Genomic DNA, 18,382 nt, shown 5'->3' on the forward strand with positions numbered 1-18,382 from the left:
CTGGGGGTGGGGAAGCTTGGCTGTGCGCTGCTGGCCAGTCTCTCAGGGCTCCGTCTCTTGGCACTCCTGGGGGCACATGTGTGGGGGTGTCTCTCTGGAAGCCACAGAGGGAGGAAGGGCAGCCCATATTCCTGCCCACTCCCACTGCCTCGTGGCCCCGGCCACCTTCCTCTTTCCCCCTTGAGCCATCAGCTCCCAAAGCTGCAGCCAAGTGGATTAGGGAAAGCAGCTAAATTATGATCAAGGATGAGGAAGAAATTCTTGAAACTGTTCCAGGGGCCACAGGCCTGAACTGTCTGCAGCTGATTCAACAGATGGGGAGGCAAAAAAGGCTCATGGAAGGCGAGCAAGACTCGGGGTCAATATTCCACTTCTGCCACATGGTATCTGAAAACCTGGGGCAGATTACTTAAGCTTCCGTTGAGCTACAGTTGTCTCAGCTCTAAAGGGGGCACAAGCATGTCTCACTTGGAGGGTTACTAGAAAGCATCTAGCCCAGTGTCTAGGCACTTGGAAACTTTGGTTCTAACAGCCTGTGTTGCCTACACAATCCCTAAGGCACTTATCCTACACAGCCTTCTCTCTGTGTGGGACTTCATTCCCCCAGCCTGTCTCCAAGGCAGCTGGAGGGCAGTAACTATGTGTCACACATCCTTTCCTTCCCAAGGCATCTCACACTCAATGGGGCAGTGTGTGTTTCCTGGCTGACTGATACACTCACGTTTCAAGATCGGGGAGCGGGGGTGGGTGTGGGGGTGCTAGGCAACAACGCCAAAACTAACAGTCTCTGGCACCCAAGGCACACAGCGAAACCTTTTAATAAGTAAAACATGGGGGCATTTGCATGCTTTTCTTCCACCTGTTAGAAGTAGTTCAGAAGTAGCCAGTCAGTACCAGAGGCTTCCCTGCCTGGGACCATGCCATGCTTCTCCAGTGGTGTGAGCTTGGACAACAGCTGAACCTCACCTGTAAAGTGGGAAAATTTAAAGTACTTACATCGTAGGGTTATTGGCAGCACTTACAGAGTATATATATGGAAAGCACTGAGTACAGTGCCTGGAGTAGGATTAATTGATGTTCAATAATTACTCCTCTCCATCTCATCATTATCAAAGCTCAGTTCTGTTTGCTGAGCTGGACACCCTTGTTAAATGGTAACACTGGAAATCTTACCCCAGGTAAAGGCCCTGCTGCCTGGGATGGGAATTCCACCCTGGGTGGGGCAGGGGTGCAGAGCTGGGCTGCCTCTCTTGCTCTCCGTACAGCAAGGTGGCTTTGTGAGAAGTGCCTTCCAGACCACAAAATGCATTTCAAATATTTCGATTATAGTTTATGTTTTCCCTATACTTTAAAGTCTAGAAAGAATAGTGTAGGCACAATCCTAGTTCCCACTTGTTGGACAACCTACTGTGAATGAGACACCCTGCCCCAGCTTTTCACAGATCCACTGTTTATGCTCTCAGTGGCCTGCAAAGTTAGAACTAGGTTTCAAGCCCATTTTAAAGATAAGGAGAATGATACTCAAAGGTCATTCAAGGTTTCAAGTGAGATTCAAACTCAGGTCTGTTGGCTCCCAAAACTATGCTTTTAACTACTGAGTTGCACTCAGGGGCTGAATGTAAATGTTCTAAGAGGAATAAGATGCCAATAAGCTCAAGATTTCCAGCCAAATGCTGGTAATCCTGCTCTGAGATTCCGAGAGTTCTGCCTGTCCCCTCAACAGGCAGCGTGGCATCTCTGCACCCAGGGCACGAGGCAGTCTTTGCTATTTAAGATCTCCTGAACACTCTCTTCCTTCCCCTTGTTCCAAGTTAACCATGTTGAGCTTAATTTATCCACCACGGAAGGAGTCAGGGTTTGGTTGACCCTGCTAAGATTTGAAATTACAGTTCTTGAGTCTAATTTTAAACCTAGCGCAGAGAACATTTTTTCCCTAGCTAGGACATCCAAACAAAATACAATACCACCCTCCCCCTCTTAAAAAAAAAAAAAAAAATCTGGTTTCTTTCTGAAATCAAAAGAGCATTTTGTAAGAAAAAAGACACACCAAGACATGGTACCTTATTTTGCTTTAATATCCCAAAATACTTGTGTGAATGGGACTATGCTGCAAAATGAGAGAAATCTGTAGACAAGTACGTCTCACTCTGAAGAAAGAGCTGATTGGAGAGAAGGCACCAGAAACTGCGTTTTGCTAGGTGACATGTAAACATTAAATGAGGGAAAGGCTCACCAAGGAGAAAGGAATTCTCACTGTCATATCATGGGGCAGATCCTAAGGATGGACATTGGCCTCATAAACTGATGCTCAACCTCCATCTTCCAGTGTAGTGTAAACAGGACCCGGTGCTAAGGAGACAAACACCCACACAGCAGCAGCGCACAAGGGCACGAAAAGGAACCGACAGCAGCATAAGCGCCTGGGTTCTTTCCTTTCTCTTCCCCACATGGCTCCTGCAGGCATATCAATTGGCAGAGCCTTGGAATAGTACCATTTGTCAACAACTGGTTAGTGGAAAAACCAAATCCTAAAAAGCCTGGGTGAATACGCTTTGTTTCTGTCTGTGCTCTTCAATCAGATGACTCGGAGGGCCTGGGGTGGAGGGACGTACCACATCTGGCCTGTCTTCTTAGGTGATGACAGTGGGTGCCGTGCGTCCCGTCTTTTCCTGGAGCTGGGACACCTTCAGGGCAATGGAAATAAGGGGGGCCAACATGACCTGAGGGAGACACAAAGAGAACAATCTTTGCTACCACTTTCTCTAGAGACAGATCCAGAGCTCCAGCCCTGACTTGGCCTCTGAGCTCCAAACCCTCATCTGTGTACTCTGATATCCCCAAGGCTCCTCAAACTCTCTAAGTCTCAAAACAAAGACATGGTTCTTTCCCCACAAAAGAAACCTAGTTCCAGCATTCCCTGTTTCAACAATGTGACACCACAGTCTATCGTATTTAGCAAATAAACTTTTAAGAGTTGATCTTGACACCTCTTTCTCTCATATTCCCATTGTTGAACCCCCAGCATCCTAAGTGACCAACCTTCTAGGTCACCCAGTTCTCCCAATCCCAGTGCCAGAGCTCTCGCTAAACCAAGCCCTCCCTTTTACCTGGAACAACTGTGCTTCCACATCAGCTTCTGCATCCTCCAATTTGTTTCCCACACTCTACCCAAAAATATCGTTCCAAAACACAACAACATCACCACCCCCACCTACTTCTCACTTGAAAAAAAAAAGTGAAAGTTAGTCGCTCGGTCATGTCCGACTCTTTGCGACCCTGAGGACTGTAGCCCTCCAGGCTTCTCTGTCCCCAGAATTCTCCAGGCAAGAGTACTGGAGTGGGTTGCCATTTTCTTCTCCAACTTCTCACTTAAGTTAAAAAAAAAAATGAATTCTGCTGTTGCTTAGATAAATAAATATTTTAATATGAAAAAAGAAAACTATGTATCTAGTTGAACTGCTCATTTTATAGATGAGGAAACTGATACTCAAAGAAGTGAAATGAGTTGACCTGGTGATTCAAGGGCAAAGCCAAGAGTAGTTCATGTTCTATTGCCCACTGTTGCTTTCCCTCACCTAAATCTCCACCAACTCATTACACCTAGAAGAAAGCTGGAGAACCACTGCACAGGTTCACATACCACTTGCCACTCCCTGGAGGCTCCAACAGCCCCAGTGAAGTGCTGAGGCTGAGTGCCAGCAGCTCCAGAGCAGGAGAAGGCAAGTTCCCACCTGGAAAGAAGGTGCCCCTGGGCATGTGGGCACCCTACATCCTTCAATGCCCTCCCATCTCCTAAGGACTACAGTTCAGATGAAACATCTTTCATTCATTCTTTGTACCTGCCATGTGTCAGGTATTAAGACAGAGAAGCACAACTTCCTTTCTTGCTCTTGCTCTGTTATTCTGTGGGTCTACAAGGTAGATACCATTGTTTTTGATTTTAGTTTTAGGGATGTCTCAACACCACAGGGATGTGGCAATAACCGAAACTGGTGCCCGGCCACTGGAAAATCTGAGAAAGTGAAGGATCCTTCCATTTCTCTCTTTTTGTAGTAAAAACAACTGTAAGAGCCACTTTTTCTCAAAAGCTAATCCCATATGTCAGCCACAATATTCTGAACTTTGCATTCATTATCTCCTTAAATTCCTATAACATTGAGGTAAGTTGCATTCTGCCATTTTACAGACAAAGAAACCAAAGCTCAGAACATTAAAAAGACTTACCCAAGGACACACAGGTATTAACTGGCAGGAACTGAATTTAAAACAAGATCTAATTCCAAAATGGATGCTCAAAAGCACTATGCCAGGGGTTTTCAAATGAATTTCACAGGATTCTAATCAGGTGTTAGAAGGAAAAAGCTTTGTGGGAAAACAGGCATGGTGAACACTATTTAAACAGGCATCTGTACTGCAAGTCCACTCAGAGCTTTAAGGCACAGTGTGTGTTGTGAGCTGCCAAGGGGCTAACCCACCTCTATACTTCCTAAACTGGTTTTGGCTCTGGAACTCTGGTTGGGGAGCAGCTCCTAAGACAAGGAACAAGGATGATGACTGTCCTCCAAGTCATTATCCCTGGCTCCCAGGGTCCCTCTTCACTCTGACATACTCCTGGAGACACTCTGGGTGGGGCTGGGAACCCAAAACACAAGTTGCAAGTCCACTCTCCCATAAAGACCTTTCTTTCTGGGTCATGAAACAGTCTTTCCCTCCCTAACCCCTACTCTAGCTTTCCCTACCCACTACCCCAGCCCTCCCTACCCTGGACCCTGGACCAAATCTGGAATCAGTGTGTGTTCTTCCAGGGAAGGTGACGAGACCTGGCAAAGTGGCAAATAATCACCAACAGATCAGAGCACCAGACTGGGGCTGATTGAAAGTTTAGTTCTCTTGAATCTGCCACTTACCAGGCATGTGAACCTTTTAACTACTGCTTAACCTTTCTGAGCCTCTGTTGCCTTATCTGTAGTAGGGATATTAATAGATAAGAATAAGAGATTTGAGAATGAAATGAGTGTACCAATTTGGATAATGTTTTCAAACAGAGCTTGACAAATATAAAATGCTCAGATAATTGATAGCTATTTTTGTTTTCTGAAGGAGACATGAAGGAAAGAGAGCCCCTCCGTTGGATCATTTGAGAGATGAGCTGTGAGGATGCAGGTGAAATGGAACCACTATCCCCTCCTCCAACAGAAAGAACCAGCCAGGGCTCAGGGCTCCGGCATTACCTGGGGGTCCTGGTAGATCTTGGCAAGATCCTTCTCATAGCTGTCGATGTACAGTCGGATGGTGGCGCCCGCGCTCCCAGTGCCGCTCAGTCGAAAGATGATGCGAGAACCATCTGCAAAAAGGAGCCGCAAGCCCTGGGAAAGATAACAGCGTTAGAAGGGAGAGTGAAGGCTGGAAAATTTTGAGGGGCCCATTTGGAGATCTAGCTTCATCCATACTTGATCAATCATAGGATCTTGAGAAACAGCCTCAGTTGAGCCCCATGGGCCTGCCTTTGGTCAGCCTGTCACTGCATCCAGCCAATGGGGGCTGGCTTATGGAGGAGAAGCATCTCCAGGATCAGGTGGGAGACCGGATCCTGGGGAGGCTGGCGGACACAACATTGGCCTTCTCATCCCACTTCCCTGTGATCTTTGGGCTAGCCATTCCAGTTTGAAGCTTAATAAATAAGTAAATAAATAAGCTGTGGTAGATGGAGAGGGTGGGACGAATTGAAAGAGTAGCATGGAAACATATACATTACCATATGTAAAATTAGATAGCCAGTGGGAATTTGTTGTATGATGCAGGGAGCTCAAACCTGGTGCTCTGTGACAAACTAAAGGGGTGGGATGGAGTGGGAGATGAGAGGGAGGTTTAAGAGGGAGTGGACATGTGTATACCTATGGATGATTCATGTTAATGTATGGCAGAAACCAACACAACATTGTAAAGCAATCATCTTCCAACTGAAAAATAAATAAATTTATAAAAAGAAAGAAGAAAACAAACAAGCTGCTAGATACAGAGAGTCAATGTCCAGATCAGGAGGGAAACATGATCAGAATGGGCTGAAACCAGAGCAGATGAAATTTCAAGTGGACCAGAGGATGGGCTCTTTGCAAAATCCTCATAGACAGCCTCAAAAAGAGGTCAGGGAGCCAGGTGCCCCAAATAGTTGAGGCCAGCTATTCCAACCTATTGAGCAGGATCCAGTGGTCAGTCTCCACCAACACCTGGTGATTCAAAGCAGGGTCCACGTGGGTGCAATGCCAAGCCCAGTCTCTCTCTCCCCAGCCCTCTCTCTTCCCTCTCTGGCCGCATCTCTTGTCCTCAATAATCTTGATTCAGGGGAAAAAGGATGGGGACTCTTGAGGTAAGAAGGCTGGGTGAGAAGTTACTTGAAGACCCTTCAGTCTTGCTAAGTATGTCAGTTCTTCCACAGAAAGAAGTTTGTGTGAAGCTGATGATCAACCAAAAGGAAAGATACTACCTCTCATCTACTATTTGTCACCCAATCCCATCCAGTGTTTCATCGTGCCACTCAGCAGTGGAGACGGCAGGTGAAAACCCCAGAGGACCTTCCCAGTTAGTCAGTGTGGGAAGGACACAGTTAATATCCATTTACCATTTCTTGCTTTCTAGGCATATACCAGAGTTGGTCTCCTTCCCCACAGCCTCAACCTGAAGCTTCTACGTTCTTTCCACTTGATTGTAGATGCTGTATCTACTTCAGATTTTCCCTCCTCCCTGGTTTTTCTGCTTATAGATCGTGGAGCTGCTGACTTCCTTAGAGCGCAGAGAGCAGGGACTGTGCCCACGCCAATGGCCCTCCCACGCAAACCTCACTCCTGGCAGACGTGGGATGCAGTGCAGAGTTGGGGGTTACTTCTCCTAAAGGTCTGTTCTCTCTTTGAAGGCTTCACCACAAAAACTTCTGCTCTGCTCTGCCGTGCCCTGGGCTCCACCCTCCCCTTTCCTACACCCCCACCCCAGGCCTCTCTTTTTCTAATTAGCTCAGACATCATTTACAATCACCCAGACTGGACCCAAAGTTCTCCCAGATGGTGAAAAGGCATAAGGAAAAAGAACCACGGGGCCAACATTTTGAGGAAGGGATACTCCAGGCACCAAGGGTCACTGTGGCCAGGCTCCATTCACCCATCCACTACCTGCTCTCCAAAGAGAGACTTCAAATAAACCCTGCAGCCCAACTCCTTCAAAGCGTGCTGGATGCCTTGAGAAGGACCAGGCCAAAAATCTGGATCAGAAAAAAAAGCTAATTGGAAAGCTATAGCAGAGTCTTATCTCCCTCTTAATCATCTCTGTTTCTATCTTTCAAAAAAAATTTTTTTTAATGTGGACCATTTTTAAAGTCTTTATTGAATTTGTTACAATATTGTTCCTGTTTTATGTTTTTTGGCCACGAGGCATGTGGGATCTTATTGAATCCGCATCCCTTGCATTGGAAGGTGAAGTCTTAACCACTGGACCACCAGGGAAGTCCCTCTGTTTCTAAATTCTGAGTCCATCTGTGACAATAGCAACAGAACCAAAGAGAGAGGAGCCTGGGCCCGGGTGTTTGTGAGAAGCCTGGAGAAAAGCTGACAAGGCCGCACCGCGGGTGCCCAGCACCCAGTGAGGGAAGCCCTAACAACTCTGTCTCCATCAGGATATTTTCGGGGTCTCCACTGTGATGTACACTGCTATGTTAGGGTCAGCTTCAAGTCATGTGCTGCAGGTGATAACAGTGAACGTTTCTAAGTTCACAAATGGCTTGTCTGTTTTTTTCTTCCTTTTTAGAAATTAGAATAGATCACAGAAATATCTATAAAGAGATCACTCTCATGCCATGCTGGCATTCTGCTACAGTCTCTTGAGAGAGAGGGAGGAGGTTGAGATCGAAGGCAGCAGCTCTGCATCTTTTTAAGATTCTAGGGCTCTTTTCTGTGCTCACATTCGACATGACCTCTTACATAGAATTCTGGAGAATGTAAAAGTCCTTCTGGAGTCTAGAGTAAGCATCCTAGAATGAGGGCATAGGGGTGAGCGTAGAATTAGGGCAGAAACCATTTTACCTACAAGTACCTGTGCAAATCATCTGTGACTCAGCAGAAAGTCACTTGAGAAAACAGGGCAGCAAAAGACAAATGACCAAGAAAACTTTTTCTTTTTTCTCTTGAGATTTCAGAGACCAAGCTCCAAGGACTCTCTCCCATGTACACATAGATCTGTTCCTACCTGATTTCTTGAAATGCTTCCATCCACCGGATCGCTGTACTCAAAGTTATCAATTTTTTCCACGGTGTAAACTTTGTCACCCACTGGAAACTGTTTCCCCACGAAGGAGCGATCAGAAATCAGGGCCTCCAACTCCTTCATCATTTTGTTTGCGCCCTCAGCTTCCACCTCCTCATAATCATACCTGGGAGAAACCACAAAGTTGAGGCTGACTTCAAACCACACCAACAGATATCAGCACTTTTTGCATCATTTGTTTGGCCCTCCCCCCAAACACCTAACTTCAGAAGAAGCTGGCAAAAATATGAGTGTGTCATTCTCTGGGGATGGAGCAGGCCAGGGATGAAAGGAGGCGTTTGGAAGTTTTCAGGAAAGGGTTAGGGGCTTCTGAATGAGCAGAAAACTCCCATTTGGGCTTTTCTACAGAATAAAGCTCTTAGCAGCTTCAAAGGCTTTTGAGAGATGCAATCTAACATTTAATCACCACCTCCGGAGCCCGTAGAAACAAAAGCAGTGTTATCTCTAAAGAAGGCTGCATGAAGGCACACGTGACTCAGGCACTGCTCTTCCAAACAGCTGGAGCTTCTTTGGGATCCATGCTGGAAGGCTCCCAGTCTGGGACCTGACTGAGGCTGCTGAGATGTTGGCTAAAGAGAGTTCCAGTCTCCACAGGAGCTTCCACGAGTAAGGCCAAGTTTTCACTGACCAAATGAAGGAGCCAAGCCCTAACTCATTCTTTTTTTAAGCCCTAACTCTTTACACCTGGAACGCCTCCCTCCTCTCAGTGAGAGTGGATTCTGATCCACAGTGTTCACCCTGACACAGCAGCCTGGTGCGGATGCAAATGGGCCAAGAGAAAAATCAAAGCATATTACAAATGAAATGCTGTGACCGTGATTTTTCCTCCAAGAATTGTTCTTGACTTCTTTCTTGTGAGGTTAAAGACTCTTACAGGTGTCCTTCCTTGTCCTGGTGGCGCACACCCTCTTGAGAGAGTTATTTTTTAGAGGCTCAAGATAGCACAGTCTATATTTATTTGCAATAGAGAAACAAATATATATGTGCAAGATGACACCTCTGAGACATGAGAAATACCAGGGAATTAAGGCCAACTATTCTGGCTCCAGGATTCCATGAATCAAGGACAGCAGTCCCCTTAATCCTGAAGTCAGCTCTTTCCCCCAGTTAAAATGATAAACAGCACAAAATTACAACCAGGTGTTTGTGCTTTACATCTGTGACCTTTGGGTGTTTGAGGGAAATGTTCTATAAATCCTAGGCACAGAGGGGTATTATAATGGAAAGAATCTGGGCTCTGGAATCAGACAGAAGGAGCTATGAATTCAGCCTTTATTGGTTACTAACTGTCCAACTATGGGCAAGTTGCCTCATTTCTCAGAATCTCAGTTGCCTAATCGATAACTGTTTTGCAGCTGATGTGAAGCAAGGCATGCAAAGAACACTTTTGTTAAATGAATGGAGGGTAGAATGGAATCTTAACTAACCAGAGATTCAGGTTCTAAGGACTTTGTAATACTTGGTTAGCAGTTATTTAAGATTACTAAAAATATGTTGATAGTTTTTAGATGGAGGCTTCTAACTGATTCAAGAGTGACCCTCTCTTTGAACAAACTGTTCTAATCTTAGTTCATTCTGTCTACTGTTCACTTGTTAACTCATTTATCTATTCAAAGCATATTTATACAATGTCGCTATGAATTAGGTGTTTGGTGATACCATGGAGCACAAAAACAGACATGATCCTGCCTTCGTGATCCTCTGGGCTCTAGAGAGTTCATGACTGCTATTCTGAATTACCAAATTTTTCTGGTTCTTAGAAAGTAGAGATTCTTGCTGTATTTGCCAGGGCTACTGTGTGGCAGATATTACTTATACTTTCCACCAAAGAATAACCTGAGGGAGGAAGATAGCAACGAACTTGTCCAAAGTCGAAAAAAGTTTTCTGATTAAGGAGACCAAGTTGCTTAAGGGTGAATTCTTTCTCGACTATCCAAAGATCATGGACCATTGAATCTGTGATATAGTTTTTAAATTCTCTAGTCTCAACTCACCTATTTTTATAGAGACGGGAACTGAAGTTCAGATAAATTATATCTTTACATTTATTATAGATAAGTAATTTATCTAATATCCTTGCTCTCATTTTTCTTTTCCATAATTAGAATAGTGAGATCCAGGGGAAAAAATCTGTTATTTTTATACTTACTAGGGGAAAGGCAAATTGAAATTAGTGAAAAGCACACTGGAAAAAATGTTAATGCATCTTAAAAATAGAAATATGTATAGTACAGAAGACTTACTAACTATTCAAGTATTTTGTCCATTGAGAAGCCCCAGTGCCTGGCCAAAAGTAGGTACACAGTCAGTATTTATTGAATCAATGAAAGAGGCATTGACAACTACACAGCCTTTGGGGACCTATTTTAATGAGTCAGAAAAGTTGATTTACTAAGCATAATTGTTTCCATAATTTCAGAAAAAGTTTCCATATTCTCAGTGTCTCAGAGTTTATAAAACACTTTCAGACTCATATTTCATTTAATCCATTCAATAGCTAGACTGCTATTTCCATTTTCTACGAATGAGAAAACTGAGTACAGAAAGAGGTTAAATGACTTCCCAATCTACTAGGGGGCAGAAATAAAATTCTAATCCATTTTTCTGAATCCAAATCCAATGCTATTATCATGCCCATCTGATAGGTACATTTAAAAGGCTGACAAAACATTCATTCTTTTGAATAAGTTAACTAAAATTTTTAAGCCTTGTTCTTTATAGCTAACATAAAAGTTGACTTCATCTCAACCCCAACTGAATTGTTTTAAAAATCCCCAATAGATTTAAAGATCCCCAATAGATAGAAGTGAATGAACTGAGGTTTTATTAACACTTAAGACAGGAAAGAATTTGTACACGTGAGATTTCTCTCTGCTCACTTCCCCGCACCACCTCTGTTCCTGGCCAGGCTGTGGCTTACCTGGTGAAGAAATTCCGCCCATACTTTTGCCAGTGATCTTTAAGAATGTCCTCCACACTCTGTTTGCGGGTGGCTAGGATGGAGAGCCAAGCAAGGACAGCCCAGAGACCATCTTTCTCACGGATGTGGTCAGAACCTGGTGGGGGACAGCAAGCAGCTGTGAGAAGTGTGACTTCTCTAAAATACTTGAGAATAAACTCAATGGTAAACATGATCCAACCAAAAGTCATAAAATTTTACTGAGAAACCTGCATACACAGAAGGAACCACTTATTGAATAAAGCCACAAACTACTGAAAAAAAGTTCATGCTTTCCTAAGTAATTTAGAAGTTTAAGGCAAATGCCAATAAAAATGTCAGTGGAATAACTTGGTAGAATGTGATATATCAATTATGAAGTATGAATTTGAGGGGGAAAAAACAAAAGAACATGACCATTGTGAATTTTTAATAATTAAAATAATTAATTATTGTTCATGCAACAAAAGAGAGTACCCGGAAAGAGACCAAACACATATGAGACCTGAATAAATGATAAAGGTGTCACTTCAATGCTGTAAGAAAGAATGGATTACTTTTTAAGTAGTTTTTGTATAACTAGTTAAACAGTTGGGAAAAAATCAGTTTTTTCCCTATAAAATACCATGCCAAAAAGAATTCCAGATGAGTTATACATTAAACACCATGCCAAAAAGAATTCCAGATGAATTATACATTCAAATATAAAAACTGAAAACCTTTAAATACTAGGATATATACATATATCCTATACACACACACATATACAACTGTTTTTAATCTTAGAGATGGCAAACACATATAAATTCAAAATTCATAAAGGAAAAAGTCTCTCTAGTTGTCTACTTAAAAATTAGCATTTCTATCAGCAAAACTACCATGGATAAAATTAAAAGGCCATTGACCAACTAAAAAAAAAATTTAAACATTTGCAAATAAAGTAGATGTTTAAAACAATATAGAAAAAGCTCTTATATATTAAGGAAAAAGCAAAGCCTCAACAGAAATATAGGCCACAAGAATATAAATAGGCAATTCATCAAAAAAAATGAATACAGGTACCTGATTAATATAATATATATATATATATATAATAATATAATATTATTTTTAAGAAGACAAATTTAAGTTAAAGCCACGATAAGAAACTGCTACTTGTTTGACAAATGGCCACAGATTTAAAAATGAGAACACCTAATATTAGGGAAGGTATAAGGAAAATGGGATTCCAACATGCTGTTTCCAAGAGGGTTACAGTCCTTCTAGAGAGCAATTTGGCAAAAAATATGAAAGCCTTAAAAATTGACCTGCTTGTGGATCCAGGAACTCCAGTTCTAGGACATCTTTCTTTAACCAAAAAGGATTTAGTTAAACAAACCATGGCACATCTGTCTCTTGCTGAGGTCCTTGCTAAAATCTTGACTGAAAATAACAAAATAGCACATTTGGATGTACTTTATATGCATGGAGGGGTCTTGCCAGGTGGCACAGTGGTAAAGAATCCGCCTGCCAATGCAGGAAGAACAAGAGACATGGGTTCAATTCCTGGGTCAAGAAGATCCCCTGGAGGAGGAAATGGCAACCTGCTCCAGTATTCTTGACTGGTGAATCCTATGGACAAAGGAGCCTGGTGGGCTACAGCCATGGGGTCGTAAGAGTCTGACATGACTGAGCAACTGAGCACATACACACACACATACACACTTATGCATGGAACCCTTTTCCAAGAACCTGATCTGGAACAGAACTCTCATTTTTTGCCTTTAACGTCCTTATTCTAAAAATAAAAAAAGCAAATGATATTGAGCTCCACTTTCTGATTTCTGAATAGGATTCAATACAATCCCTCTAATAATGTTTTGCATATGATCATGCCTTGAATTCTTCATGTGCCTCTCTGTCCTTCTTGACTTCTCACTGGGTCTTATTTTCCTTAGAATTATGAGAGTAGCACAATGATGGCAATGAGGCATGAAGTAAGTTTGTTTCCTTCCTCTCTTCATCCTTTTAGACCCAGCTCAAATATCTTCTCCAATCTAGCTCCCAGCTTCCCTAGGCGGTTATGACCTACTTGCTACCCACTCCAGTACTCTTGCCTGGAAAATCCCATGGATGGAGGAGCCTGGTAGGCTGCAGTCCATGGGGTCGCGAAGAGCGAGTCGGACATGACTGAGCGACTTCACTTTCACTTTTCACTTTCATGTATTGGAGAAGGAAATGGCAATCCACTCCAGTGTTCTTGCCTGGAGAATCCCAGGGATGGGGGAGCCTGGTGGGCTGCCCTCTATGGGGTCGCACAGGGTCGGACACGACTGAGGCGATTTAGCAGCAGCAGCAGCAGCTCTTCTTATATAACAAGATTGCTTAAACCTGTGGTGCAGCACCATGCTTGCTCCTTAAGCCTCAGTAATTCATTTATGAGTATTTCACACCTCAACCATGTATTTCTCGGAGGCATCTCTTATTTACCCTTACATGGAATATATTAAATAACAGATTGTGAAGGAGCACATGAATGAATTAATCAATTAATTAATCTACTGCAACATCTTCTCTCTTTTTTGGTTCATAAAAATACACAATTTTTTCCTCCCCAAAAGAGTCTTTCTAAGACACCACTTTTAGAGACAGTGGTTCTCAAAACCTGTATGCTGGCAAAACTACAGATATTAAGTAATACTTTTAGCACATTAAACAAGAAAGTTACAAATGTTTACCTAATTTTATTAGCTATGGACTTTTATTTGCCTTTACTGCTCTTTCAAGCAACAGAGAGTTGGCTCTCTGGCTTCTACAGCTTTTGCAGATGATGATATGCTTTGGCAACAGTTTACCCTCAGCAGTAAGATCCTGGCAGCTACTTCTGTATATGAGAATTCATGACAGAAGTGTATAGCTTGGAATTATTTGTCTGTGAGCCCCTAAGTTTGTTTTTCTTTATTCTGTCCTTCCTTCCTTTTTGTTTTCTTTTTCTATTTTGGGGGGAGGGGGAGACTCGCTGAAAGCATACTGGGCAGTATTCCTTTGTGCTTTTCCTGTTCTAAGAATTAGCTTTTTGTGTAGACATGAAAATAAAATCTAAAAATCTTACCCAACTTTAACCAAGTTACTCGGAGATAACTAAATCACACACCTAATGTTTTTAAACAAAATATCTGCCTTGTATAACATAAATAAATATTATCTTCCATTTACACAATCTCCAGTCTCTTTTGAAAATTCTCATTAATCTCACTAATCACCTTGGATATATAAAAATGCTGAGTAACTCTGACTAATACTTAAGAAGTCTGGGTAAATTTCATTTTCTTTAGAGTTCTAATGAATGATGACAGTTACTAGTGAAAAAAAGGCAATGGTGTGTAGATGTGTTTCTCAAGCTACTATTGTTTTTGCAGGTGTGGCAGTTTTGGGTCAGTGAAAAATGCTTTATATTTAAGAATCAGAAAACCTGAATCTGAAACTTACTTATAAGCTGCTTGAATTTGGACAAATCACGTAACTTTTCTGAGCCTCATTTCTGAGCCTCATTTCTGAGCCTCATACAGTTCCTTCAACTGTAAAATGGGAGTAATGCCACCTTTCTCACACAATTTTAAGACTCTTCTGTGAGAGAGGATGAAAATCTTTTATAAACTGTTAAGTACCATGCAAAGCAGGCAAATTCTTTACTGTCTGTGCCACCAGGGAAGCCCGAGTACCATATAACAGTTGAAACCAATATAAGGTACCATTATGAATAAGGGAAAAATAAACTTTTAGGGAAAATTAATACTCTCTACTATCTCATTAAGCTTTCAAAAATAATGTCCCTTAACTATACATACTGGGGAAGAAAATGGAATATAACCTAATATGCTCTTTTTTTCTGTGCAATGGGATTACAGTGTTTTTCTCTTCTTCCCCAATTTTCTTATTATATGAATTACTGGTATCATTTTTTAATTTAAAAAAAGAAGACACCAAGCCCACTTAAGTATAAGGAAGGGGAGACACTATCAGCAAGCACCGCTAGTCCTAACTGCAAGCTTTGCTTCAGGTCTCTTCAAACTTGGTCCAGTTCAGGGACCAGCTAAGCCCGTGGGGATTCTGCCCTTTCAGCATCTTCAAACACCTGTCACTCGACTTTGGCCTAATCAGCACCTTGTGATATGTATAAACTCTGCTCAGTCAGAGCACACTCTGGGTCCTAGCCAAGAAAAATGTCAACCTTTGCTGAGGGAGCCAAGCGCCAACAGTTCAGGGCTTAGGTTTCATTTACCGATACGAACACCTCAGGAGAGCCCAGGCTCCTGCTGTTGCCAGGCCACGGTCTGTGGATGGGCCATGACAGCTGAAAAAGAGCTCCACAGAGTTCTCTGGAAACCTGAGCATCTGCCTGTCTCTTTCTCTGACCATCTCTATTTCTCCTTCCATCTCCTAAACATGCTGTTTTCTCTGCCTGGAAATTTCTGCCCCACATATAACTATTAGCCTGGCTAACTTCTGTAACTACTTTCGACTTCCGTCTTATCCAGGATGCCTTCCTTGTTATCCTCCGTGTTTACCTCTGTTCTATCGCACCCTGTCTGTTCTTACCCCACCCTACACTATGAGTTGTACCTGGTTCATGCTTGGTGTGCAGTCAGCTCTCAGGAAGGGTTTGCCCGAAGAACGACCAGACCCCAGCTGACTGACCGGTGCTCCAGCAGACCTGCTCTGTTCTCTTTGGCTTCTACTGCACAGATGACTTCCCTCTGAAAGGGCAGGAAAGCGCCTCAGAAAGCCTTTTCCACACTACTCCCGCCTTCAAGGGGAAGCTCCCCCTTGGCAACCCTCAAACTTTCCATTTAGCTATTTATCCTGCACTGCCTCATCACTGCCCCTAGAATTTCTGTTTCCTTTGGAGGAAATTGGTAAGTACTTGACAGGCAGAAAATGTGTCTTAACCCAAACTCCATTTTACACTCAACAAGTATGAGTCAGTGTCTACCATGTTCTAAGGATATGAGAAAACACTGAGATGAGTGAGACACGTTCCTTGCCCTCACAGATGAGCAAGATGGAGAGCTAGACATGCAGGCAACAGTTTAACAGAGTTAGTTATAATTAGGGTATCAGCCCAGTGCTGTTGGAAATAGTCTGTCTAGGAAATTTCCCAGAGACAGGATGTTCTAACCTTCCTGTGGGGAGATTTACCTACAGGAAAATGTACTCGAAGGTATGTAAATTAGAACAGGCAGAGAACTAGATAGAAAAACCTAATCCCCTCACCACAAAACCAGGTTAGGTGCCCTGAGTATACAGTCCCTGGCACATTCTGTACTTCAGATTCTATTGCTTTGCACCTTGAGATAACCTGGCCAGGGTCTGACTTCCTTCCTCAAATGTGGCCTCCATGGAGCCCTCCACAGGGAAGCTGTGCTTACCACTGTGTTCCCAGAACCTAATTCAGTATCTGGGACAGAGCCAAAGCTCAACAAACATTTGAGGAATGAGCTGATGAAGTATAAATATGAAGGGTTTTTCATAAGAAATTAAAATTAAAGGAAATTTGCAAAGCATGAATGCTGTACTTCTTTAAGAGACCACTCCCATATAATATATATCATCTCTAGAACCTTTTCAAGATGAGATGGGAGAAAAATATTGCTAACCTCTAGACTGGGCCAGATCAGAATTTACTGGCCTATTTCCATATGATACCAAGTTACTCCTCAACCTGGTTTCCTATCCCTCTATTCCATGCCCCCTCCCTCCTTTTCCCAAGGAAGAATTTCAAAAGCAGTGACATTCTAGTTTATTCAGTGACTTCACGTTTCTTCCCGTTTTCCCAAGAATTCAAGATTTCCCTCTACCATTGTGTATAAACATGTGCATCATCACCCACAATTCAGGAGGAAAATAACTGTACCATGAGGTCAACCAAAAATAGGAAGTTCACCCTGTCCCGTTCTGGTACCATAACAAAAACACCTTCATCCCTGGCATTTGTGACAGTGATGAGTGTCATAGCCTTGGTGGCCACACTAATCACGTGAGACAGTCGCTGTTTCTCCACCATGAACAGACTACCATGTACTTGGTAAGAGTAATCTTACAGCTTGTGCATTTAAATGCTAGTGATTTATTTTATTTGATGAGCCAGTTCTTGTGAAGTCTGACTCTTTTGCACCTCTTTGCAAGTAAATTTCTCCTTTTCTTTTATAAAAGGTCATCTTGTCTTGCAAAGACCGTGGGTCCTCAGCTCTGTACTATGGAGTAGAGTGGTGCTGAGTCCCAGCAAGAGTCCCAGATTCTGCCAGAGGTGAGTGTCTAAGCAGAGGAGCACCAACTAGACACTCATGACTCCATCAAAACACAGGAAACTACACTGCATAATGTTTAAAGTCCTTTCCTTTCCTACACCAGGGCTCTGGTTTGTCTGAATGGGGGGTGCCAAGTGAATAGTGTGTTCTCTCATTCATTCAACAAGTGTTTGCTGAACACCTATTATATTCTGGGATTTATACCAGGCTCTGAGGATATGGTGGAGAACAAGACAAATATGACTCCTGTCCTCATGGAGCTTACAGTATAGTGGAACCAACAGACATTAATTGAATAATTGTAAATACTTGTAAAATTACAGCTGTACTATGTTCAAGGAAGGAGAGGTGTGTGGTGCTGTGAGATCTAATAATAAGGGGATTTGACCCACTCTGGAAAGTTAGGGAGGCTTTCCTGAGAAATTACCTCTACTCTAACTTAGAAAAACACATAAATAAATGACCTGGCACTCAATTAAGCTATAGAATTCAAATACTTCAAAGCTTGTAGGATCACTAATGTCCATCCTGAGACACTCTGTAAAGGAACTGTTGGAAACATTTGCCAACAAGGGACATAGCAGGTGGAATCTAACTCCTCTCTAAACAAGTAGATCAGAAGTTCAGTTAAGTAAGTTCAGCTGCGCTCACTCAGCAGTGGTGATCCACGGCTATGAGCCTGGCTTTGTAAATGTTTTTCTCATAAATATTATGGAACAATTGTCTTTTTTTCAAAGAGAGAGAGAACAAGTTTGTGGATTTTTCTCAGGATGAATCCTTTCTTTTGATATAAAAGATATCAAAGGGAAGATAAAACCATGGTTGGCACTTAGTATTTGATGATGGG

General features: G+C 42.6%; 1 protein-coding gene across 3 annotated transcripts in view; it reads right to left on the minus strand.

The window, feature by feature from the left end:
* Positions 1-800: 800 nt before the first annotated feature.
* PGM1 (phosphoglucomutase 1) overlaps positions 801-18,382 on the minus strand; it is a 67,988-nt gene continuing 50,406 nt past the window's right edge. For 2 of the 3 annotated variants that reach the window (XM_070367908.1, XM_070367906.1), the window contains exons 8-11: positions 11,231-11,366; positions 8,233-8,416; positions 5,232-5,366; positions 2,053-2,720 (exon numbers count right to left, since the gene is read on the minus strand). In XM_070367908.1, coding sequence (XP_070224009.1) covers positions 2,631-2,720; positions 5,232-5,366; positions 8,233-8,416; positions 11,231-11,366 — 545 coding nt within the window. In that variant the 3' untranslated portion in view covers positions 2,053-2,630. Of the gene's footprint in view, positions 967-2,052; positions 2,721-5,231; positions 5,367-8,232; positions 8,417-11,230; positions 11,367-18,382 lie in introns of those variants that run through there. The other variant, XM_070367907.1, reaches the window with a different exon arrangement.

This window comes from Bos mutus, chromosome 3, assembly GCF_027580195.1.
Source record: "Bos mutus isolate GX-2022 chromosome 3, NWIPB_WYAK_1.1, whole genome shotgun sequence".
Taxonomy (NCBI): Eukaryota; Metazoa; Chordata; class Mammalia; order Artiodactyla; family Bovidae; genus Bos; species Bos mutus.